This window comes from Ursus arctos, unplaced genomic scaffold (genome assembly GCF_023065955.2).
Source record: "Ursus arctos isolate Adak ecotype North America unplaced genomic scaffold, UrsArc2.0 scaffold_3, whole genome shotgun sequence".
Lineage (NCBI taxonomy): Eukaryota > Metazoa > Chordata > Mammalia > Carnivora > Ursidae > Ursus > Ursus arctos.
Window position 1 is genome coordinate 56,805,335 of NW_026622985.1, and position 27,309 is coordinate 56,832,643.

General features: G+C 41.5%; 1 protein-coding gene across 2 annotated transcripts in view; it reads right to left on the reverse strand.

Moving 5' to 3' along the window:
• CPVL (carboxypeptidase vitellogenic like) overlaps positions 1-27,309 on the reverse strand; it is a 126,076-nt gene that overhangs the window by 6,364 nt on the left and 92,403 nt on the right. For both annotated transcript variants that reach the window (XM_026508474.4, XM_057304487.1), the window contains one exon: positions 23,676-23,858. In XM_026508474.4, coding sequence (XP_026364259.2) covers positions 23,676-23,858 — 183 coding nt within the window. The remainder of the gene's footprint in view (positions 1-23,675; positions 23,859-27,309) is intronic.

Genomic DNA, 27,309 nt, shown 5'->3' on the forward strand with positions numbered 1-27,309 from the left:
GACCTAAATCGGAAAAACCCAGAGGAAACTAACCACATCTGGGCACATAACAGTATACTGCTAACACCAAAGACAGAAAGAAAATCTTAAAGGTTGTCGAAAAAAGAAACCACACTTTGAATAATTTTAAAGAGCAAGAAAGCTGACTAGTTAACAGAAACAATGGAAGCTAGAAGACAGTGGAATTGTATCTCTTGTTTTTTTGTTTTTTTTTTAAAGATTTTACTTATTCATTTATTAGAGAGAGAGCAGAGGGAGGGGCATAGGGAGAGAATCTCAAGCAGACTCATGCCGAGTGCAGAGCCCAACGTGGCGCTCGATCTCATGACCCAGAGATCATGACCTGAGCCAAAACCAAGAGTTGGATGCTGAAATGACTGAGTCACCCAGGCATCCCTGTATCCTGAGTTCTAAAAGAAAGTAGCTTCCACCTAGGATTCCCATGTAAATGACTCCATAAAGATATTTTCAAGGGAAAAAAAACTGGAAAAAGTTATTTCCAACAGATCTGTAAAGAAACGTTTGAAGATTGTTCTTCAGACAGAAGGATAATCATCCCTATGGATACATGAAAATATGGAGGAGAATGAAGAGCAACCGAGAATTTACGTGTGTAGATAAAAAGAAATGAATGTCAATAATAATAATAATGTCTTATGGAGTATGAACCATGTCTAAGTTTTAAAAAAAGACAGCAGTTGCACAAAAGGTGGCATAAGTTAAGATATTGTCAGATACTTGCATATCCGCGAAATGATAAATGCACTAATTTAAAGTCAACTTTTTAAAGTCAGTATGTGTGCTGTAATTTCTAAAAGGACAGATAATACCCTGATGTTTATAGCAGCATTATTTATAATAGCCAAACGATGGAAGCAGTTTGTGTCCATCGAGAGATGAATGGATAAAGGAGATGTGGTATATATACAATGGAATATTACTCAGCCATCAAAAGAATGGACTCTTGCCGTTTGCAACAGCATAGATGGATCTAGAGAGTATAATGTTAAGTGAAATAGGCCACTCAGAGAAAGACAAATACCATATGATTTCACTCATATGTGGAATTTAGGAAACAAAACAAATGAATAAAGGGAGAGACGAACCAAGAAAGAGACTCTTAACTATAGAGAACAAACTGGTGGTTGCCTGAGGGGAGGTGGGTGGCAGTGTGGGTGAAATAGGTGATAGGGATTAAGAGCACACTTACCGTGATGAGCACTGAGTACTATACAGAATTGTTGAATCACTATTTTGCACACCTGAAACTAATATAACACTGTATGTTAACTATACTAGAATTAAAATTAATAAAGAATGAAATTAAAGGATAGATAATAAAACAATGTATCATCAACAAGCTCATAGTGGTTTTAAGAAAAAGCATTATGGGGGCGCCTGGGTGGCACAGCGGTTAAGCGTCTGCCTTCGGCTCAGGGCGTGATCCGGTGTTATGGGATCGAGCCCCACATCGGGCTCCTCTGCTATGAGCCTGCTTCTTCCTCTCCCACTCCCCCTGCTTGTGTTCCCTCTCTCGCTGTCTGTCTCTATCTCTGTCGAATAAATAAATAAAATATTAAAAAAAAAAAAAGGAAAAAGCATTATGTCTCCAAAAGAAAAGACAAAATAGAAGGATGAGAATAAATGGCACAAACATTTCTCTGCAACGTGAAAAACAGACTTCTGACAATCAGAGAACTTTGAAATTAGAAGAAATCTAGTGATCAGGTAATATACCCTGTCTTTTTAGAGAGGTACAAAAATGAATGCCGGAGGTGAAGACCCTTCAATCAATTCTCTTAACTTCATCTCACCAAATCAGCTAGATGTTTCAGTGTGCTATGAATGTCTCTGATTAAAAAAAAAAAAAAGAAAAGAAAAAAGTCATGGAAACTTTCTTTAAAGTAATTCCAAGAATCTCTGTGTTAATTTCAGCAAGGTTGGTATGAATGACTAAACTTAGAGCCTTCTCTTCCCTTGATCAGTGATTCGGCATGGTGGTCAGGAGCATGAACTCAGGATTCAGCAGGTCTGGGTTTGAGTGCAGCTCTGCAACTTTGGCAAAGGGACTTAACTGATTCTATTCTCTTATCTGAAGGTAAGAATTAGGGTGACCAGTTGTCCCAGTTTGCCCTGGGCTGAGGGATTCCTGGGAACCCAAGATTTTCGGTGCTAACCTGAAAAAGTGCCAGGCAATCTAGGATGGTTTGTCACTCTAAGAATATTTAACTTTCTGTAGGGATTCAAAGAAATAATGCATATTAACCACTGCACAGCACTCAGTTCACAAATACATAATAAGCTTGCACCACGTGCCATAGGCATATACTAAGCACTCCAGCAATAGTCATCATACTGTTATCTCATTTTTTATTGTCAAAGGAATAGTTTTGCCCTTTAAGAGTGGAGAAAGATCAGAAGCTACAATACTAATAAATATAATATAAAAGATGGTACTATACTTTTTCAGAAGGAAGAATTATATTGTTGAGGAGGGAGACTATTTCTCTTCCAGGCTTTTTTTATTTCCATGCTATGAATTCTTCCTTCCCATGGGAAAGGTCCCAATTAAAGTAAGAAAGCAGATTGAATATGAGCTCAAACTTCTGTCAATATGCTTGACTTAACTGTCTAGAGTGAATTTTATCCCTTAAACCTGCCAGCACCATGATCCATCCCATTCTTTCCCTCCACCCCCTTTTACCACTTGCAGTGCCAAACACCCTCGTCTCCCCACACAGAAATGTCAAGCAAGCAAGACCTTACTTGTCTTAGCAGAATGGCAAAAAGCTGTTCTGTCTTTTTCACCCTTTTAAGAACCCACTTTGCAACATGGGATTTGATGCAGTTAAAAAATAATCAAAACTTTACTTCCCCATGTCCAGTTTTATATTTGAAATCCACAAGAGGATAAAAAGCAAAATCCAGTTCATTAATTACTCTTACTCAATATCTAGCTTTAGGATCTACATCTGTAGTTTTCTTTGGGAGGAGAAGGCAGGGGTTACAGCAGCAAATGCTCTCTGCTGGGAATGTTTCGAGGACCAAGAGCCCAGCTCATTGTCCTCCAGGGAACAGGGAGACAAGAGCCGCCAACCAGCTCAAGTTTCACCTCCTGCAAGCAGCAGCAGGGGAGGGTTCTAGCATTGTGTGCTGGAGCTCTGGCACTGGCTCTGGACAGCTGATTGTGCACATTGCTGCCCAATTCCACATTCGGTGGTGTCACATGTTGGTAGCCTGCAATCAGCCGCGGTGGCAATATTTACACCACGGAAATTGGCAAACACTATAGATCAGTGTCTCCCCTCCCTCCCAAACCAGTTTACCTTCCCACTCCTAGTTCTCTGACATTTTGGCTCTCCCAGGGAAAGATGAAACGTTAGAGCATTCTTCCTCTCTCCCAAAATAAAGCAAAGAAACATCTATTCAGATCAGTAAATTGTAAGGTCCAAAACGTCTCTGAAATCTTGGCTCAGGAAATCAGATGGGCCAGGTTTCAAATATTTGCAGAAAGATGAGAAGGTCCTGCTGCCTGCTTCCATTCCTGCCTACCCCACAGAATTCTAGTATAATTGACAGTAATGGTTTCAAGACCACACCACTGCATTCATGGATAATCTGTTTGTATCAGAGCCCCCGTGACACTCCAAAGCTTGTCTGTGTGGGACAACTATTAACCAGAGAAGGTATCTGGATTCAACTGTGTTTCTGACCCACAGCCTAAGGGGACCCCAGACCTGAAAATGTCCCCTGGTTCCAGCAATTGAGGACACAGGACATGCCAATGAGCACAACATTTTCATGATGTCATTGGTTGAAATAAAACAAGGCACACAGTTTTCACTACCAAGCCAAAGACTGTCCGAGGCAAAAATAGTACCCTTGGTCCAGTTGACAATGGGGCAGTATCTTAACACAACTTTATTTTGTTCCTTCACACTGCCCCTTTCTCTGCCCCACTCTACCCTCCACCTTGTTTATTTTTGGGTTCTGTTTAACATTTCCACAACCATTCTGTGAATCTGGTTACAGTTCAAATTAAAACAACAAAATGTTACTGTTTAAAAAGCAAACCCCATTTCCCTCTTTGTTCCTCAAATATCATTAATTTTTAAAACCTATTCTCCATGTGTGGATAATACTTTAAATGTTAGTCTTCTTAGTATTTATTCACTTCCCATAATGAAATGGTTCTCTGTTAAATTTCAATAGATTGTTAAAAACCACTCAACAGCTAAGAGAAAATTATGCATCATTGCATAGCTGTTATACCTCAGTAAATAGATTTGCTATCCAATTTATATTTTAAATAATACAATAAATTAGCTCCCTGAGTATTAACTAAGTGCATATTTGGGTAGCTTAATTTAGAAGCATTCTTTTTATGCTAATCAGCCCTCTCTAATGAAATAGAACCACATGAACTAAGAGGACTCTTGGCAAATAATCAGAGTAAAATTGGGAGTTGCCATTGTTTATTATTTCCTTTGTTTTCAGGAAGCAAGCTGTGTGGTTTTTTTTTTTTTTTTTAAAGAAAAAAACCCCAAATGCCAAAATTTCAACTTTTTAAAGGAGGGGACATTCTAGTCAGCCCCGAGATAATGAAACTTCTACAACTCCTCCCATAAATTTATTTCCCATAATATTTCTCCTTTCTTCTCCTGTGTAACACAGAGAGGAAGTCGTCTTCAGCTGACATGAACAATGCCTCCTTTCATTTGAAGGGAATTGCTTTGAACTATTCATTATCTTAGCACACCTAGCCTGTTTCCTAGAAGACACTTCGGTATGCACGATTGGTGAGCAACCGTAGCACTCCTTGAGAACTGCAGTTTGTTTTGTTTTTGGAGATTTTAATTAATTAATTAATTATGAGAGGCGGGGGAGGAACAGAGGGAGAGGGACAAGCAGACTTCCTGCTGAGCGTGAAGCCTGAGGTTGGGCTGGATCCATGACCCTGAGATCATGACCTGAGCCAAAACCGAGAGTTGGCCACTTAATCCACTGAGCCACCCAGGTGCCCCAGAGGACTGCAGTTTTAAAGCACACGCCCATGCGTGCGCGCGCGCACACACACAAGCATGAATTGGGTGTGGAAATGAGGTAGGGGCCAATTTGATTTTCATTCACGGGACATTCATTGGGTGCCACGAACTGTGCTAAGGGGTTTGCTACAGAGATGAATGATATATTATTCCTGTCCTGGAGGAGCTCAGTGTCAAGTACGGGAGGAAAGCAATGAAAGAGTTAAATGAAAGAGAAAACCCAGTGTGGTACATGCACTAAGAGAGGCACATAGAGATTTACAGAAGGAGGTATTCTGTGAGAAGAAGGGCTTCCTAGAGGTAATTCTATCATCTATCTATCTATCTATCTATCTATCTATTTAATTTATTTATTTATAATCTCTATGCCCAACATGTGGCTTGAACTCAGGACCCCAAGATCAACAATGGCACACTGTACTGACTCAGCCAGCCAGGAGCCCCCTTAGAGGTCATTTTAATCCCTAAAAGGTAAATGAGGATTTTCCGGGCAGCTAAAGGGGAAAGGACCTTATAAGGAAAGGAGGAATCCCATGGGCATTGCTGGCCGTCAGAACATCACGGTGGGTTTGGGGAATTATAGGGTGTTTTGTTTTGTTTTTTAGGATTCTAATGGAGGAGGAGGTAGGGTGAGAATTCAGACTGGGGAAGAAAGAAGAAGCCAGACCTCACCTCTTTACTACTCTATGGAGAGAGTTCAGACTTTATTCTGCAGGTAGCAGGAAGTCAGTGAGAGAGTTTGAACAAGGGCAAACATGATCAGACCTGTGTTTTGGCAAAAGCACCGGGAGAAGAGTAGATGGGAGAGTAAGGGGACTTGTTAAGACCAGCTATTGTCAAAGGAAGAAGTTTAAACCACAACTTAAAACACAGAGTGTTCTGGAATAGCATCGTCTAAAACCTGTGCCTTTTCTTAAAACATCACAAAGCAGAAACAGTTTCATTTTAGAATGTAGGAAGTGGGGAAGCCTCTTTCTAAAAACGTCCCCAAAATGCTGTCTGTTTTTTTTATTGCCTTATATAAAATCAGTGTTTTTCTCTTTAAGTAGTTCTTTGTGGTTTCTGTGTCAAGCACTAGGAAATGAATAAAATCAGGCCACTGAGAAGGATTTATAAAGCAGATGTGAGAAATGCTAGCTAAGGAACTGGGGGGGGGTAATATCTACCAAGTACGATTCTTCTTAATTTCCTGGTAAGACACACAGCAAAGCAACTGGCTGAAGACCCTTATTTCCTTGTTTCGGTGGGAAAGTGATGGAAGTGAGGCTATCTGTGCTGTGTTGGGGAAAGATTCAGATTCTCCTCCTGATGGTCTAGGGCTCACCTGCAAATCCAAGATATACACTGAAATCCATTTTAGTAGTTGCTTCTTTACACTGAGCCACTGTTGGTAAGTTGAAGTGAAAAGGTGCTGAAGGACTAAATTTCCTACTTTTTTAAGCTGGATTTTAAAAAGGATTTTATTTATTTTGAGAGAGAGACAGAGTGAGCGGGGGGGGGGGGGGGTGCCGAGGGAGAGGGAGAAGCAGACTCCAGCCAAGCAGGGATCCTGACGTGGGGCTTGATCCCAGGACCCTGGGATCATGACCTGAACCAAAGGCAGACACTTAACCAACGGAGCTACTCAGGCGTCCCTAAGCTGGATATTTTGGTGGCCAACCTCAGCACAGGACATGCAGAAAGGAAAAGGCATCTGCCTAACCAAAGCAGTGCTAAGACTTGGACATGACATGTCCACTCCACCGTTTCACTGGGTGTGGAGGCTACAGTCTTTCCATTTGATGCTAGCCAGAGAAGACGGGAAGGACACCAAGACAGAAGACAAATCATAAATGGCAGACATGGGAAAGAACATTAAGCCCCCCTTCAATTTCATTAAGCCCACTGGAGAAGTGACCAGGGACAAGTCCTAGAGTTGGTAAGAGAGTGAAATAATCAGATCTCTCGTGCATTACTGGCAAGATCATAATCAGTTTGGAGAACAGTGTGGCATTATCTGATGAAGTTGAAGATGTTCAAACCCTGCGAACTCATCAGTCCTACTTCTAGGCATTATTCTTAGACAAACCCTTGCACACAGGCACAAGGAGGGCAAGAATGTTCACTAAAGCAATATTTGTAGTAGCAAAACACTGGTAACAACCCGCATGTCCAGCAGCAGTGGAATGGATGAGTGATATAATCACACAGTGGAATACTACGTGGCAATGAAAAAGGAACCAAGCACAACTGACTCTATCGGCATGGATGAAATCTCAACACCGCTGAATAGCAAAAGCATGTTATTACAAAATACATACAGAATAAGTCCTTTTATATAAAATTAAACATGAAAAGTGAAGTATTATTTATGGAGATGTATATCTGTAAAACTATTAATTAAAAAAAAGGAAAAAGATGACAAACAAAACCAGTTCAGTGGTTCACCTCCAGGGGCAACGAGAGAGAGGGGTGGGACGGGGGAGGGCAAGCTCTTGGTAATGCTGCATTTCTTAAACTGGCTGGTAAGTACAAAGTTGTCCATTTACCATTATTTGTTGTATCTCACACAAGTATTATATATACTTTTTGGTTATTATTCAGTTTTTAATTTAAAAAGAGAAAAGAAAAACCACCTACTGATGCTGCCAAACTCACAAAAATGAATCTTTAGAAAATGTAACATGTTCTCCGTCATGCTCTTTTCTTCTGTCTGACACAGAGCTGATGAGATGGGCCATGTGTCTAAAACAGTAAGTGGGGAGGATAGAGAAGCAATTAAACGGAAACAAAAGCAAAAATGGGAAGCCCCCCTCTGGCAAGCAGCTCTATGAAGACAGGGCTGGTGCGAGAATCTAAACCTTGGGACTCTGGTTGCTGCATAAGAAAATAAATATCGGGAACAAAAATAAACACCCACATCTCCATGCTGGACAGCAGAAGGGCAGAAAGTTGGCCAAAATAACTGGGGTTTTTGTTTTGCTAGATGGTTTTTTACTCTCTAAATCTCCTATACTCCTCTTCTTCCCTGTTTCCATATGTTAGAAGCTCAGTACAAATGGAAAAAAAGACAAAAACAAAAAGGCTGGATGCTTCATTTATTGTCAACAGGGATGTTTCAGATTACTGTTCTCTAGAAGGGACTCAATGCTTTAGAAACATCTCATTACTCAATGTAGCCACTTTTATTTACTATTATTAGACTGCCATGTAGCAAAATGTGGAACAGGTCCCCTGCCCCTCTGTTTCTTGTACCTCTCACCAAGACAGTTTCTTTGTTACAGGGAGTTACAACTGGATACAACTACTGTGGTTCCAGGCCTTTCTGATAAATAATATTTAGTTGAGCCCTTAAAACACAGTATCTATTAAGGACCCTATTAGACAGGAGGACACCTTCTTGCCCTATGAAAACAGATGAATGCTAGGGAGAGGCAGCAGGACTGTTTATTCCATGCTTACTAGGTGCCAGGTAGAGTGTCAAGTAATACATGTATACCCATAATCTCAATGAAGCCTAGTAACTAATCCCTTCATGAGAGAGATAGGTATTAATGCTATCCGCACTTCACTGATGAAGAACCTCTTGGAGAGGTTAAGTAACTTCCGCAAGGTCACACAGCTAGTAAGCAGTGGACCAGGGTCTGGCACAGTATCCGGTCTTTTAATCTCTACACTCTGTTGCTTCAGTATGGTGATAGTAGGAGTTAGAATTGCCAAGGTAATAGACTAGAGATAAAATCTAAGTCTACTTGATAGCTAAACTCATAACCTTTCAATCTGGGGTCCCCAAAGGTGGTCTGTGGTTTGGGTTGGGTCTAGAAATTATTTTCAACAATTCAGATAGTCTAATGCGTGGGTTCTTGGTCTTTTTTGTGCCATGGACCCCTATGGTGTCTACTGTGTGGCCTATGGATACTTCTCAGAAGAATGTTTCAAAATACATTTTATATATATTTACATATATATTATAGATCACAAATGAGCCCATTATATTGAAATTAACAAAGCAGTAAAAAATACATTTGTGATATAACAATATATGTACTTCTCTATGGACACATTCAGTAAGAGCAACCAGTGGGTGTGATAACTACTGTAATTTTAAAGTAGCAGTGATGGTGATAGATGTTGTTTCAAGGTATCTACAACAGCATTTGCATTTGATATGAAAGTATTTCCGCTTTCTATTGGTGACAGTCAAAGGTACGCCTAAGGTCGCTGTGGTTTGTTGCCTACCATCATAATGGGAGGAAATGCTAAATTTCATAATTCATAATGGAAGGAAAAGCTATTTAAGTTTGAGGTTAGTGAAAATAAAATGCATTTTTCCCCTTCTAAGTTCACTGACCCCTTGAATAATAGCCACAGACCCTTGCCCTAGGTTAAGAACCCTTATTAAAGAACCTAGCAATCACCTAATGAAAATAGTAAGGTTACTCCTGATAAAGCTTCAGTTGAAATCACTGCATTTTTATTTTTGCCTTGACATGACATTAACTGTATCACTCCATCATAGTATTTTATCAATTAATTAATATCCAGAAACAAATGCAAGTTGCCTGGTGGCCACCATCTTTGCTGAGAATGGATCTGGACGATATTTACAGCACACCCGGCTTGATCCAGTTGTATCATTTCTGAAAAGTAGCATAAGACACACTACTAGCTAAAGACTTTGTGCAGGAGGACCACATCATTTCAGCACAGCACAGAAGTCTGCTGGGAAAAGGAAGCTAATCTTTTGAATAAATAACAGAGTTTTTCTATGAGTCTAAATTACCAACGGTCTATCAGTGTTTCGAGAGAACAAAGACCACTTGTAAACCTACAATGCACAGCAGGGACTGAGGTCTAAAATTTAGCTTAAGGTTTTGGCTGAGGATTTCAGAGACTCTGAGCCCCACCAGTAGATACTATTGACTAGAGGACACTTTCCTAAAAGTGATGTTTCAGATCAATGGCTGGTTTGTTTAGAATGAAACTACATTCTCAAGTTTCTGGTTGGCCCATAAGGAAGTAAAATAGGTCAGGATTTAGAGCAGCCTTTAGGGATCAGAATGGAAGTTCATCCAAACATAAGCCACATGGGGTTCCTACAAGACGAAGCCATTTTGGCATCAACAGAAGGCAAAAGACATCACAATTTAGGGTTCCCCCAAACAGGATCCATATTAGAATTCCCTAACAAGCTTATATACTAAGGTTCAGATCCCACCCCAGACAAATAAAGTCAGAATATTTGAAGATAGGGTCGGGAATCTGTATTTGTAAGGATTACACACTGTTTCAGGAAAATGTAGCAGATTAACCATGGTCCCAAATTCTTTATCATTCTTCCCATTGAGAGGAATGCGACCCTCTTCTGTGATTGGCTTTGATCAAGAGAATGCAATGGAAATAATATTCTGGGACTTTTGAACCCGGGGCTTAAAAGGACTGACATCTTTTGCTTCTCAATTTGGGACACCAGCTGCCATGCTGTGAAGCCCAGGCCAAGACACTGCATGGTTAGTGGCCATAGGGAGAGAGCACTGAAGAAGAGAAAGCCACCTTGGATGTCCCAGCTTTTGCCATATTCCCCGCTGAACACAGCTGCATGGATGGCCTTAGTGTACCTCACGTCAGTCAGAAGAATCACCTAGCTGAGCCCAATCCACGCACATAATGATGAGAAATAATAAATTGTTGTTGTGTCATGCCACTGAGTTTTGGAGTGATCTATTATTCCGTTAATAAATAACTGAAAAGGGGAAATATTTACTGACAATTTGTTATTCTTTTCCCGAAAACTCTGCTGTTCCTATCTTGGAATCCTGATATGAATTGAAAAGCAAGGCTGGTTCCATCTTTCTAACGCAGACAGAAGACATAATTACGCTAAGAGCTTAGGGGAAAGCTTACGTTATGCCAACAAAGAAAGAGCAGTATCTCATGTGGAGTTAGGCAAACCACCAGCCCTTGATGTCACCCCCCACCATGCCAACCCTGAGACCTTGCAACTACATTATCTGGGTGGTCGTTATGGAAGACAGAGATGTACCACCAGATCCCTCTTCAAAGATGGACTTGCTGCCCAGCCTCCAGCTGTCAGCAGCTCCAGGGGCTGCCTCAGCTGCAGAGAGCAACCTTTCCCAAGATGATGCCCTTCCTGGGGCAGCCTGCGTTGGATGACTGAGTGAGGTGGGCATTTAAAATGGCCTGGACATTTTGGGCCAATGTGGGACACTGGTGGAAGAAGACTTTCTCCGGAGCTCTCTGCCAGGTTGGCCAAGCTTTCTCAGGCCTGCATCACAATTTGATTCCCTCTTCTGTCTCTTCTGCTTCTTCCCCCTTCTATTCACACGTGTTGATTCCTAATAAACATCTTGCACCCCAAAGTTGGCCTGAATGCCTGCTTCTGGAGAACTCCATCTGTGACTATCATGGAGGCTCTCTGATGATATAACAAGTTATCATTACGATGATGATGATTTGACCACTATGTTCTGGTTTTTTGCTTGCAGTCTGATGGACAGAAGAACTTTCCCCAGATCTAGGTGATGGAGACAAAGAACCTATGAATCAGGACATCACTCTTTATAGAAAGCTGCAGAGCTGGGAGAGAGGTGAAGACTCTGTGTAACAATCTCTGTAACAAAGCCAAAACATGTTTTCCAAGGAATTAGTTGCATTTGGTAATCATCATCTCCAATCTGTTTAACAGTCACTTTCCTGCATTAAATATTGTTTTAGCTTCATCTCATCCCTTCTCAACTAGTCGAATGCAAAAATCACATTTGTTGCTCTGTGCTTACCCTGATTTTGCCCATGCAACCAAGGACTTGATGAAGACCTTTCTGGAACTGTTAGTTCCTTCAGAAATAGTTCAGAATGCTCCCTAAGCTGTTTAATATTCTAAAAAAAACGTCAGCAGGAAATCCAAGAGAGGCAGGTAGCCAGCTCTTTGTCATTCCCTCTGTGGATTATCCGTGGAAACGTTCAAATCTCGGCCTGACCTTCCCTTGTACCCAAGGACTGCAGTTATTCCTTTCTCTATTTTATAGTTGTGTGTAGTCAGAGAAACAAAACAAGGTGGATGTTAGTTTTAGGAAAGCACAGTTAGGAAGCTGGGGTTGTTACTGCTTTCTGTCTGCACACCATGCTTTCTCTGTCCTCTTCTAAGCATTCTGCTTTCCTTTAGGAAACAGACTTTTCTGTACAGACTGGATGTGCTGCCCAATATACTGGCCACCCCCACCTCTGTCACCACCACCACATGCACCCCAGGGCAGACACGTAGCCCAGTCTGGCCAACTAGATAGGGTATTCCATCCCTTCCCACCACACTGTCCTCATAGGTAGTGAGAGGCACGGCGGTGCAGGGGAAAGATGGAGATTTGGGTTGTCGAATCTCAGCCACGACTACTATTTGAAGCCTAGAGCAAGTAGCTCAGGTGAAACTTTTGATTCCTCATTTATAAATCAGTAAGTGTAATCACATATTTACAGGGGAGCTATTAGTATTCTATAACATTATGGATAAAAGGTGTGTGGCAGGCCCGAGGGCTGCCAAATGCTGAAGAATTGGTATAGCCATCATTAGCATGGGCCTTCCTGACACCCTCCTCGCTCAGGGTTTACAGAACCAGGAGCAGCCCTCAGCCAGTGAGTGGCAAAACTGAAATTCACACCAGCTATGTCTAGCTCCAGAGTCTACACTTCTCTCTTGACATCATTGTGCCTTCCATTGGTCACGACTCTTCAAAACAGTCAAGCTTTGAGGCTGGTGGGCTCCTTGCGTTTGGTTTCTCTGTATATAACCTCTAGTGGAGGGTCTTACTCCTGTTGGAAACTCAGGGAGAGCCCCTGAGGAGAGTGTGGCAGACCACCAGCCTGAGGGCCCCACAAGCTGACGCCAGGTCAGGGTCAAGGTGTAATCATGGCTCAGGGCTTGTGCTTTAGGAGGCTGGAGGTGCTTCTGTGGCTGCTCAAGGAGAGCACTGTATGACACCAGCATGCCAGGCTCTCCCCGTGGACTCTTGGCTTTCAAGTTGGTATGGCTTCACAGTAACACCATTTCTCAACCAGCAACCAGTCCTCACCGCTTGGGCAATCCAAAGCCTATCCCCCCAACCTCTACTCCAGGACCTCAGAGTCAAGCATCATGAAGGTGGACTCAGGAAGTCGGTGGAAAGCCTTCCTCCAATAAAGCTCCTACCAGGACTCCTATTTCCCGGGATCCCCTTCCCTCTCTCCACCCTGAATTCATCCTACTGCTGCCATTTGAAACTTCCAAAAGACCCATTTTAAAATGTGCATAAACACCTTCCACGGTGACCCACACTGTATGCTTCCATTTATACGAGATACTTAGAGCAGTCAAGTTCATAGAGATAGAAAGTAGAATGGGTAGAACGGAGTTGCTAGGGACTGGGGTGGGGGAGTGGGGAGCTAGTGCTCAACGGCTATAGGTTCAGTTTAGGAGATGAAAAGAGCTATGGAGACGGACGGTGGCGATGGCGCCCCAATATTATTAATGTATTTAAAAATGCCACTGAATGACACACTTCCAAATGGTTAAGATGAGGGATGCCTGGCTGGCTCAGTGGGTAGAACATTCTACTCTTGATCTCAGGGTTGTGAGTTCAAGCCCCACGTTGGGCATGGAGCCTACTTTTAAAAATTAATTACTTAATTAACAAAACTTAATAAATGGTTAAGATGATAAATTTTATGTTCTATGTATTTTACAATAAAAAAATTGGGGGAAAAAACCGTTCAGTGGCCTGCCTCCCACTGCTTAAACAATGGAGCACTCACCCTTTGCTTACCATCCAGGGCCCATGACCCTTCCCGGTCTCTCTCCTGACTGTTATTCTCCAGGCTCCAGACTGGAAACGAGCAGGCTGTGTGCTCTGCTGGGGCTCTGCTCTTCGGGCTCCCACTATGAGGCCCTGCCCACCACGTTTCCTCTGTTCATTTTCACTAATTTCAGCATCTGTTCTTTTATTAATATCAGAAGTGCCCAGATAAAGCCATAACTTCTTAACTTTGGATGAACCTGGCCTCACTACCTACTAAGCTCTAGGACCTTTTAAAAACCCTCATCCTCTGTCTGTCTATAGGAAGTGGGCACATGCCTGTGACTTCACAACTAACATTAAATGTGAAATACACGATCTCTCAGGCCTGCCTGAATGATGGCAAAGATGTATGTAGACTCCAGTTTCCACTGTACTAGCGTGTAGCTGTCGCTGCATCATTCCAGAAGTGTGCACCCTTGTGAAGCAGAAAACCACTGGGACGGAAGCCAGGAGTCTGGAATCTACTCGAAGCTCAGTCCTAAAATGGGTAGGAGACTTTGGGACAGTTACTTAACCTCTGGGCTTCACTTTTCCCACCTGGAAAACAGACCTAAAATTTGTTCCAGCTGTAAAATACTGCCTAGCTGAGATAATCCATCCTGTAATTATTAAATAACCTGTATTGATATTGATAATGAACACATAAAATAAAAATAACAATGACTCAAGCTGCAATCAGGAAAAATAGACTTGTTGGAAATTCTGCAAAACTCATGTTAGCAGAAACTACGCCCAGTAAGATTTGATAAGAATGAAAACGGACCAGTGACTCAAACCTTTCTTTCAATGTGTATGTGGAAAATAATTAGTCTCAATAAAATATTTTCAGCGAAATAAAGATGGAAAAGTTTGAAATGGTTTTAATGTTTTCTTTAGAAAATTTAGCTTCACGGCGTTTATTTTAGAAAGACGTTCTTTAAAAAAATTCATCAGTGTAATTCTTTTTTTTTTTTTTTAAGATTTTATTTATTTATTCGACAGAGATAGAGACAGCCAGTGAGAGAGGGAACACAGCAGGGGGAGTGGGAGAGGAAGAAGCAGGCTCATAGCAGAGGAGCCTGATGTGGGGCTCGATCCCATAACGCCGGGATCACGCCCTGAGCCGAAGGCAGACGCCTAACCGCTGTGCCACCCAGGCGTCCCCATCAGTGTAATTCTAATTGAAATTTTATATTTCTAATTGTGGAGTCAAAACTTCCTTGGAGTCAAAATAACAATTCAATGGTATAAAAACAAAATATCCTGCATTTCAAAACATCAAAACAAATCGTGAACAGTGACTGTGACTTTCGGAGAAGGGCAGAGGAAGACCCCAAAAGGAGCAGCAGGGTGAGACCCTGATAGTGTTGGTCCTGGGCTGTCACCAGCCAAGGAGGAAGAGGATGAGACCTTTGATCTGCACCATAATGCTATTAAGTCGATACACCCACCTACACACACACACCCCAACACACAGAAGGTCACTATTCTACTCTATATTGCTTGCTAATTGAGCCCTTCTGGGCATCAATGAAAAATAGATATTTCAGCTCTTTCTTAGATATCTTACAGATAACTCAGTCCAACCCTGAATTTTACAGATGAACAAACCGAGCAAAGGCCACTGCCCCAGATGACGGAATAAGGCAGTGTCTAATTCCTAGAATGGTATAGATACCAAAGGCACGTGGCTTTCTAGGCCAGAACCAGCAAGAGGCAACACGCGGCCCTCCTTCTCCACCTGATCTCCGCAGGCTGGCTGGAGCTGTCTTCGGTTTTCCCAAGGCATCGCCTGACAAGGAACAAACATAATGGAGAGAACGGCTCCCTCTCTCTACCCTGTTGCTCCCCAGGGACAGCTGTCATTCTTTTAAATGGACATTTAGGTAACCATCCGGAGACAGGTCTACTTTGGTTTCGATTTTTAAATTAAGAGCTGTGTAGTTTGGCAGAGAGCGAGCTCTCTTTTTTGGCAGACACATTCACATGCTTCTGTTTTGTGTGTCTAATGCTGAAAAGCAAGTCTACGGCGAAGGCCCGCTTTCTTCATTATCAGACGCTTGACATTTGGACAGGATTCTCAGGCCGAGGCTCACAGAGAATGCCTTTGTTAGCGCCGGAGCTCTTTTCCCTCCTTAATTCCCCTCATCTCCGCACGCCACCCTCAACCCTACGCAGAGGCATAAGCGGGCAGGAGCTCTGCCAACATTTTTAAATCACCTACATAAAATGCAGATCCCTTGCCGTGTGGTAAAACAGTCCCTATCACAAACACATGTGGGCCTTGCTTCTTTTGTTACCGTTTCTTGGCAGCCGGAGGAGTGCCATTTCGTCTCTCAATGTGTTTTGCATTCACAAGAAGAGTCAGTGGGCTTAGTGTGATATTTGTCGTACGTTTAGAGTGGTGGCCAATCCGTACCCCACCTCGGTAGCTCGTGCTGTCCTGCAGCCACAACCTGGCCTCCCAAGCGAGCTATTCTATGCACCGAGCCCAGCAGGACACAGGTGCGGTGCCAGGCACCAGAGCGGTTCACAATGCTGGTCAGGGGGACATCAGGTAACAGGTCGCAGAAACAGCCATCAAGGATCTGGAGGATATGCTGAATGTGCCTGGTGGGATTGTCATCAGAAAGCCGTGCAGCAGACAGGGGGATAAGCGACACGTCCATCGCTCGCTAGCAGCTCAACATTCAGGCTAATCGCCTTCTATTAACCCTATATTAGCCTTAATAGCCTACATATTAATATTTAAACTTCCCCTAAGGGTTGATTTTCAATCATTTTCCCTGATCTTGACTAGTTATAATTTTCCTTTTATTATATAGTTTTTATATGCGATTCAGGGTAATAATAACAAACATTTACTATGATGTGGTACTGCTCTTTGTTAATTAACTTGTTGAATTCCCTCAATAATCCCATAAGGATATAATAGACTGCTGTTCTTTTTTTTAAAAAAATTTATTATTTGAAGCGGGGGGCAGAGATAGTGACAGAGAGCACAAGCAGGAAGGAGAGAGAGAAGCAGGCTCCCCGCTGAGCAGGGAGCCCGACACGGGGCTGGATCCCAGGACCCTGAGATCGTGACCTGAGCTGAAGACAGAGGCTTAACCGACTGAGCCACCCAGGCGCCCCTAGACTGTTGTTCTTAAACAATGGACATTTATTTCTTACAGTTCTGGATCTGAGACAAAGTGCTGGCCGATTGGGTTTCTGGTGTGAGCTCTATTCTGGCTTGTAGATGCCTGTCTTCTTGCTGTCTTCCCACGGCAGAGAGGAGAGCAGGTCAGCTCTCTGGTGTCTCTTCTTCTAAGGACACTAACCCCTACCCTTATGACCTCATTTAACTTCAGCTACTTTCTTATAGATCCTATCTCCAAATACAGTCACATCGTAGGTGAGGTCTTCAACATATGAATTAGGAGAGACACAGTTTAGTCGATAGCAGGTAGGTGCTGTTACTATCCCTACGTTTTAGAGCACTCTCCTCCAACATGTTGCTGGAGGTAACTTCAGAACCTCAGGAATACTGCTAAGTATCTCTTTCATATTGCACCTAAGGAAAGCTTAGCAAGTATCTTTCAAACACATGAAAAAATTACCTAAAGGAGTTTTTTCCTGCATGTTTCCCTTCTATTTAGCTAACATTCCCTACCTTACTGGCAATTAAGCATCAGAGACAATATGACAGACATTGGCAAATGTGCTATGGGAACAAAATGAATAAAGTTTGAATCCCCATCCTATCACTGGATGATACAGGATTGTTCACCTTCTCAGAGTCTGTTTCCTCGTATGTAAAATGGCAACGATACTGTATGATTTGCAAGGATGTTCTGATGATGTCCATGAAGTACCGATCACAACATCCAGCACATTTGCTCAAGAAGCAAAGCTATTTTATCATTACTTAACGTAAACATTGGTGGATGAGCCCACCCTTATAACTCAGGTCTTTTATTGGCATACTCTCTGTTCCTTCCTCTCTTTCGTTATTTTGCACACAAAACAATTAGAGTGTTTTTTGACTGATCTATTTAAAAAGTTGACGTTGATCAGAACTTTTGAAACACATATTTGTTAGAAATTAACAATAATAATAATACTAGCAACAGCAACAACAACAAAAGAAAACAACCTGAAATGGTTAACAGGAGGAGCATTGTTAAGAAAATTAATTACGTCCATTCAATGGAATATGGAATGGGATGAAGAATCTATACTGTAACTTCGAAAATATCATGTTAAAAGAATAGAGCAACAAGTGCCACTTTCTGTTTTGGCAAAGAAACTTGTTGCTCTCGATTCTCCTGCTAAAAACCAACCAACCAATCAAACAACAAAACTAGAAAAGCTGGACAAAATACAGAACACGCCCATTTGAAAGTCATGGTGACCTATCAAGGCAGCCAGGATGTGAGAGTATATTAGTTTTCTATCGTTGCTGTAACAAATTACCACGTATTCAGTGCCTTTATTCAGCATACATGTCTTATGTTATCATTCCGGAGGTCAGAAGTCTGAAATGGTCTTACTGGACTAAAGTCAAGATGTTGGCAGAGTTTCTTCTAAAGGTTCTGGAGGATAATCTATTGCCTTGCCTTTTTTAGCTTCTGGAGGCTGCCTGCACTCCTTGGCTCATGGTCACTTTTGCTATTTTCAAGGCCAGCAGTGTGGGATCCTCAAATCTCTGATTCTGACTCATCAGCCTCCCACACCCACTTACTTTTTTTCTAAGTAAGCTCTATTCCTGACGTGGGGCTCAAACTCACGACCCCAAGATCAAGAACTACGTGTTCTACCGACTAAGCCAGCCAGGTGCCCCCTCCCTCATTCACTTATAAGGACCTTTGTAATGATACTGAATAATCCAGAATGATTTCCCCATCTCTGTGTCAGAGGATTGGCATCCTTACTTCCATATGTAGCCTTAACTCCTTCTTCCATATGACATAACCTATTCACAGGTTCCAGAGATGAGGAGAGAGGCCTCTTTGGGGAACCATTATTCTGCTTACCACAAGAAGCTCTGCTTATGAAGTGAAGGAGAGGGCAATAAGCTGAGTCTGACCTTCTGTGGTCCTTTCCCCATCAAAGCGATAGTTGATTCAGGGGCCAAGAGGCTACAAAATCTTTATTAAAGTGATAGTTAAGAGGCTGGAAACCTGAACAGAGCTGTGGGGAGACAAACATTGGTGTTCATGGCCTGCCTAAGAGTAGTGGCCCTGGTTAACATTACAACTGTCAATTTAGCACCACGGAAACAGAGCAGCTAAAATACAGATTTAAATACAATCAATTCCAGACATGATAGAAGTGCTTGACCCGTTTTCTAACTGCCCGTTTTCTAACTGTAAAATCTCTTTGAAGAAAAGTATCATCAGCCAAAAAACTCAAACTATCTCTACAATTGTACCTGCATAATGTCTGACATTCCATTGAAAACTTGTAGGCATATCAGAGAAAAGGATCAAGTTACCATTAAAAAAAAAGGCAATAGACTCAAGCTAATGGGTGATGCAAATCTAAGAGTTGTCAGTGACGGGCATCAAAATAAATGTGATTAATGTGTTTAAGAAAACAGGCAACAAGATGAGGAATAAATAATAATCTGAGAGTTGAGATTTGTAAAAAAGAATAAAACTGAAATTCCAGAACTGTAAAAAAAAATAATTACTGCAATTAAAAAACAAATCAGCTAAACAACATATTTGGAATAGTGGTAGGGAAGAATAGAAAAGTAGAAAAGAAAATAGAAAATATCAAAACTGAAGAATGGAAAGAAGAAAGAATGGAAATAAAGCTATACAGGACAAAATGAAAAAGTCTAACATTTGCATAATTAGGTCCTAGAATGAGAGGAAAGAGAGAGCACAAGCAGTATCTGAAGGGATAATGATTGAGAATTTTCCAAATATGACAGAAGACATCAAGTCTTAGTTTCAAAAAGCTTAAGAAACCCAAGCATAATATGCATATGTATTTAAAATCACAGCTATGTACACACAGTCAAATCTTTTAAAAACCCCAAACTGAGAATATCTTAAAAGTAGTCACATGGGGGAAGAAATCACCTCCAAAGGAACAGCAGTAAGACAGACAGCTGGCCTCTGATCAGAAGTGATGCAAGTCAGGGGACAACAGAATAGTACCTTTTATGTGCTAAAGACAATAACTGCCTAGCTAAACTTCAATTCCATGAAAAATGTACTTCTCAACGAAAGGCAACACAAAGACATTTTCAGACAAACAAAAACAGAAATTGTTGCCAACACAACTTTACTAAAATAAATAATAAAGGGATTTTTTTTTAAAAGATTGTATTTATTTAACAGAGAGAGACACAGCAAGAGAGGGAACACAAGCAGGGGGAGTGGGAGAGGGAGAAGGGAGCCCAATGCAGGGCTCGATCCCAGGACCCTGGGATCATGTCCTGAGCCAAAGGCAGATGCTTAAGGACTGAGCCACCCAGATGCTCCGGAATTTCTTTTTTTTTAAGCAAAGAAAAATAATTCCAGTCGGAAGCATGGAATGGGAAAGAGGCCGAAGAGGGATCGAATGGGTCAATTTATGGGTAAGTCACTGTGACACTGGCTGTGTCACAAGATGCAGGTAACGATTTGTGGTGTTCGAACTGTGTGTAGAATTTTTTGTTTTGTTTTTAATGATAACACAAAACCAGGAGAGTTGGTAAGGAAGATCTAAGGTTCTTGCACTTATCTTGAAAGTGGTAAAATTCTAATTTATATTAGGATTAAGTATGTTCAGAATTTATATTTTACCCTTGAGTACAATCATTAAAGAAGATTAAAAGAATGGATAGCCTAACAAGTTTCTAGAGGGAAAAAAAACCCAACAATGATATAAAGCATTTGAGTAATATAAAAGGATGCAATAAAGAAAAGAGAAATACAAATAAGTAAGATGAATAGGAAACAAACAGTAAAGTGGTAGATTTAAACACAACATATATCAGTAATTACACTAAATGTAAATGGACTATTCCATTAAAAAATATTGTCAGGCTCTATTAAAGAAACACAAAACCCAATTATATGCTACTTAAAAGAGATACATCTCAAATATAAGGATACAGAAAGATTGAAAACAAAGAGTTGAAAAAGATGTCCCATGCAAACATTAATCAAAAGGAAGTTGGCATTGTTATACTACTATCAACAAAACAGACTTTAGGGCAAGAAGCATTACTAGACTTAAAAAAGGGACATTTCATAAGAATAATGTTGATTTACTTTGCCAGGAAAGTGTAACAATTCTATGGTTGTATGCACTTAATGACAAAATAAATAAAGTAAAAATGGATGTAAAAGGAGAACACAAATATCATATTAAATATATATTATATATAATATTCATATTATATATTGTAGCACATATTACATATTATAATAACATATAATAATATATAAATACATATTAGAATACTGTATGGTGATGAAGTAACAACTGCTATATTCAAGAGAGTAAGTAAATCTCACGAACATAAAGTCAAGTAAAAATGTCACACAGAAAAGAGTACACATGAAAGGTGTCCATTTATAAAAATTCAAAACTAGTAAAAGTAACTTTGGACATTAGAACTCAGGACAGTGGTTACCTTGGGAAGAAGGGGGAATAGTGACTATGGTGGGAACATTGGTTCTCTTCTATTTCTTTATCTAGGTGATGGTTACATGGGTATCTTTGCTCTGTGAAAATTCATTTACCTGTACGTTTGTGATTTGTGAATTTTCCTTTATTATGTTATAACCCAATAAATAGGTTTATTTTTAGAAAGGAACAAAGCAGAATCAATCTTATATAACTTAAAATTATGTAAAATTTATGTAACATCGTGCACACAGGAATTAATTAAAATGCAATTTCGGATGTCAAAATGTTGACTTTTTCTTCTCTCTTTTAAAAAAAAATCTGAGGGGCGCCTGGGTGGCTCAGTCGTTAAGCGTCTGCCTTCGGCCCTGGGTCCTGGGATAGAGCCCTGCATCAGGCTCCCTGCTCTGCTGGGAGCCTGCTTCTTCCTCTCCCACTCCCCCTGCTTGTGTTCCCTCTCTTGCTGGCTGTCTCTCTCTCTCTCAAAATAAATAAATAAAATCTTAAAAAAAAAAACAAAACTGAATTGTTATATAACTTGTGTTACTTAAAAACAGACAAATAAATACCAAAAATGAAATCCAGAACATCTTCTGCAAATGGAGAACCTCCACTTGTCCAGGAATTCCAATCTTTTGGAATCAATCTTCAGAGTTAACCAATTATTGTGATTCCCAAGTCAATACCCAACCCAAGACGGCTCGTGCTCCAGTTTACAGCAGCACCCAGGGTGGACACAGTGCTCACCGTCTTCTATCTAGCTCTCTCTGCAGGTCAATAGACACTCCTCTCTCTGTCCCTGGCCAGCCTCATTTTCAGATCTCACATGCGTCTCACCAGAACTGTTTCTGCTCTGACTCATTTAGCTTGCTGGGGCACCAGTTTTTAATTCTTTGGTCTAATTTATCTCAATTTAGAAACTGTAATGTTATAAGTTTTCCAACATAGAGTTTCCCTTTACTTGAGCCCAGAAATATGTCTCTCAACTGTTTCCGTTGTCCAAGGTAGTTAACGTTGCAAAATATTTAAATTTCATATAGGTTATCGAATGGTTAGAATGACGGGCGAGGGTGGGGGGACGGAAGGGTACCTTTATGCATTAGACTACCCATAATTTCTTCTTGATCTATCATTTCTTCTAACATAAGTGAATAATGTATGTCACAACTCAGTGACCCTTATGAAATCTGTTGTGAACTCTCATTTACTTTCCCAAAACAAAGTACTTTTAAGGTAGTATGCTGATAAGATTAATTTTTGTTTGGAGCATGGATTTGCCAAATGAAAAGCTCGAGCATTTGGAAAGCTGTAATTCCAAATACTCAAAACTACAGAACTGAGGTCCCAATGACGCCTCCCATAAAAAACTGCAGGAAAAAAAAAATTTAGGTCCAGAAGACTTAAATTTCTACTCCTGACTAACTAAGCAAAAGCATTCTTAATTTCTCCAAGAACTTTCTGGAGGTAAACAGTGTAATCATTACGTAGTCATCAATGCAGCCCTGCCGACCCTTGAGGAGCTGAGACCTGCAGACTGGAGGCACAGTGGACAGGCTTGGCCAGGAGCAACGTCCGACTCCTGAAGTGGAGGTCACACTAGGGGCATCAGCTGTACAGATTTGGTCCTGGGGCTTCATGTGTGAGACCCAAATGTGAGCACAGATTTGCCAGCAGAGATTACACTGAATCTAACTCATATCATTTGTTCAAGCTCCTTTCTGTTCCCAAATAGACTAACTCTCTCATTAATGATTTGCCTTTTTTTTTTTTTTTTAAGATTTTATTTATTTATTCGACAGAGATAGAGACAGCCAGCGAGAGAGGGAACACAAGCAGGGGGAGTGGGAGAGGAAGAAGCAGGCTCATAGCAGAAGAGCCTGATGTGGGGCTCGATCCCAGATCGCCGGGATCACGCCCTGAGCCGAAGGCAGACGCTTAACTGCTGTGCCACCCAGGTGCCCCAATGATTTGCCTTTTTGGGCTGAGTATTACCTTTTTGATTGTCATCTTGTCTCTTGAACAATATCTAAACTTTCGTCTTGTTTCACACGAAGCACTATGTACTTCAATGAACTCTGCTCTGTGGAAAGTAGGGCCACAGAAGACACACTTCGACCCTGCGTAGGGCCAGCCATGCCTTACTGGTGTTCGGGCTTTCGTTTTGATCCCACCACCTCCTTCCCCACAACCTACAGGTCCCGAAGCGTCTCCATACCTGATAGAAGTCATCCACCTGCCGCACATAACCAGCCACTTCGTCATCGGATTTAAAGATCTTCCAAACTTTTCTTTCTGCCTGCTTGTATTTCTGGGACCCCTTCCACTTCATGGTCATCAGAGAGCGCTCTGTCAGGGAAGCTGCCACAATGATGTCCAGTTGGCCATTGTAGATCAGAACCTGAAATGAAATGGAGCTGTGGGCAAACGCGGGATTCAGCAGGTGAAGCCGGTGTCTCTATCTAGGTACAGGTAGTGTGTGCACGAGAGAAAAGGTGATGGGAGGTTTTCCGACACTGTGCTCAGAGAAGCCAGCCCAGTGGGCGAGGGGGGTCATTTTCTTCCAGTTGGCCACACACACCAACAACCCGAAATCAAAGCAAGCCTTGGCTCAGCCACTGCAATTCTTCCAGAAGGTCGAACCTTCATAGGAATCAGCATAAAGGCTTCTCTCAGTTACAGAAGCATTCATGCTGTTTATCCAGTGATACCACTTCAATAAACAGCTATGTTCAAGAAGAGGACTGTGGTTACATTTCAGTGGAGCTGAGGGACACTACACCGTGGGATTTGCGTGAAGACCGCATTTCACTAACTTGGCTTTCAGGCTGGTGACCTGGGCATTCTCTCAGGAGCTGCTAATCCATACTGCTCCCCCCTCCAACACTGACTATACAGTGGCAACTATAATTTTTTGAGGCAGAAGGATAGAAGCAGGTGCCTCAGATTTGTCACTTGTTGGAGGCGACTAGGTTTGCCATGCCACCTACAGGCCTCCTTTTCTTAGACATGATAACCACTTGTCAACGATGAGGAATGTCTTTTCTTCCTAGAATACAATTTTTATTTATTTTTTGCTAAGATGGTGGATATTAGAGGAGAAATAACTCTGAAGCAACTCCTGTCTTTTCTCCAAAAACAATAAAACAATATTCAACTGGCTTGGGAAAGAATTCAGATACTACCCGGTACTGATAAAGTGTAAAATGGTGCTACTCTTCAGGAAAGCGATGATCCACTTTTAACAAAAAGACTTGAAAATGCTGAGACTCTTTGTCCCAAAAACCCCAGTTCGTGGAACGAATTTATGAAAATAAGCCCCCCCCAAATATATATATCTATAACTAGTCTAAAAGTTCCATAATTAGTGAAGGGGTTAAATAAACTATGGTACAGAAATTCTATGGACCAGTGCAAAACCATTTAAAATGTTTCATTGAACCACATAGCAACGCGGAAAATACTTCTCACATGCTGTTAAGTATGAAAGCTGAAAGTCAAATATATATCACAATCACGAATGTAGAAAATAGGCATACGTATTTACATATATGGAATGCAACTTCAAAAAACACAAATACAGTTGGTTAACTTAGGTAGTACAAATGTGAGTAATTTTCTCCTTTGTTTTCCACTCTTCTTAGGTTATTTTTATGCAGCTAACATGATATTAATTCCCTTAAGTCATCGTCACTCAACCCCCAACAAAGAGGTTTTCAACTCCATGCTACCTTTGATCTACTTGGAAGTTCTGGTTTCGCTCAAGTGAAGACCTTTGGTTGAATCCTCAAATTGGATATAAAACGTTTCACTGCATATGTTTCCATCTCTGCCTTCCTGGTGTAGGCTTCTTAAAAGGCTTGCACATAATTAAACAGCCCAGGACTTTTACACACTCCAAATCCTCAAGCAGCAGTGGGCCAGGATTCAGCCTAACATGAAAGAGCCCTGGGCCTCTGCGGCCGGAGGTCGGGATCTTTTATGTCACCACCTCCGCTCTCCTAAGCAGAAACCCAAAGGGAAAACTCCTGATCGATTTAAAGTCTCTTTAAAAAACTCAATTCAACTCTAGCAATAAAAATTTGCATTGTTTATACAAAGAAATTGCCTCAAAGACCTTGGGTCCTTATGGCCCATGCAAAACTCCTACAGCTGTTTTGCCAACAGTATGGAAACAATTACACATGATCTGTACCAGGGAACAAGGCTTAACTCCTCCACCGTCCTAGGAAGGCCTGATTAACGAAGATAATCATCTATAAAGTCGTTCCTCTTCTAGAATTCCATGAAAAGACACTGATTAACTAGCAAACCCACAGTGCGTCTGGTTGGTTTCCACTCCGTGGCCACTCAGTGAAGCCCGCATCTTTCTGAGTGTCTCTTGGAGCTACCTTACTATGGTCCGTATATTTTGAAATTGATTTGAAATTTTTATCTTTCAGGGATGCAAATTCACAGGTTACAGCAAAAGCAGGCTTATTTGTACAGCATTAGAGTACATGCTCGTTGGACTGAATTGAAATGAAGTCCGTCCCTGAGCTGTGCCCCTTGCGATTCAAGACTCATCACAAACAAGAGCACTAACTCTCTGGAACAAGGCAGCGTGGGGCTGAACTGCATAATTTTGTGCATGTGACCTGTAGAAGGCCTCCTTCTGGGGGCAAATGGAAACCTTCTTAAAGCAAGGAATACATTTTTAACTTCTAAAGGGCACGTAAGTCAAATGCAAAAAAAAAAAAAAAAAAGGAAAAGAAAAGAAATCAGATTAATGATCAAGCGAGGTGATTTCAAAGCTGGCATTTAAGGCTGCCAGCATTAAATGTAAGAATTCCAGAGCTTTTATTTTTCTCTAAATGTCACATTTACTCTCATCAGGCCTGACAGGAGTATCTCCGTCGCCTTTAGGGCTGGGTGAGTGGGAGAGATATCCCAGGATCCAGTGACAGTGAGCCAGGGAGCCAGGTGGGTGGAGCGTAGAGGTGGGTGGTCCCGAAGCCCAAGGGCACAAGCTACTCAGCCACCCTTGTCCTGGTAGTCAGAGAAGTTCCAACACAAGGCCTAAGCCCTGACGAGCTGGCCAATTATGAAAGATCTGCATACATTTCCTCCACGTCTTCCTGGTGGGGTGACCAGCTGCCCGGGTCAGCCTGGCCTGAGGAGTTTCTCAGGAGGCAGGGCTTTCAGGCTAACCCTGGGATGGTCTGGGGCAAGCCTCTCCCTGAGGCTGCTGGTATTTTAAGCAACAAGATCTAAAGACAAAGAGGAGGAGACAGAGATGAATGCAGCTTTTAGCTACCCTTGTCTTTTCAGTAGTGACTGTAACAAAACAAGGCACAAGGGAAAGACTAGCTGGATGGAGCTGGTTTGCAGTGACAACACCAGGCAGCCCCCTGAAACACTCAGTTTCCTCACTTTTCTTCCTGGACAGCTGTGACGCCTCAATTAAACAGCAAAGCCACTCCCTTTAGAGAAGTTTCTTTTCTTTTACTGCTTGGAGGTCTGACTGGTTAGCTTGGTGAAATTGATGGTTTTGCGAAGACATGGAAAAATAACATTAAAAAAATCAATGAAGACTATAATTCCACCGTTTGTACTTTATAAGCTTAACATTTTCAAAAAGATGGTTCAAACTTGGGAAAAGAATACATCAAAATACTAACAGTTAAGGCAGCTAAGAAGATATGAATGATTTGTTTTGATTTGACTGTTTTCTAGGGTTTTTTGGGGGGCAATGTAATTAGGATGTTTCTATAACAAAAAAAAATAGTAAAAGAGGTTTGGGGAACTTGGTTGGCAAAAGCTGGGTCTTTATTGAGGAATAATTTGTATGGATTCAAATATTACCAGCTCTC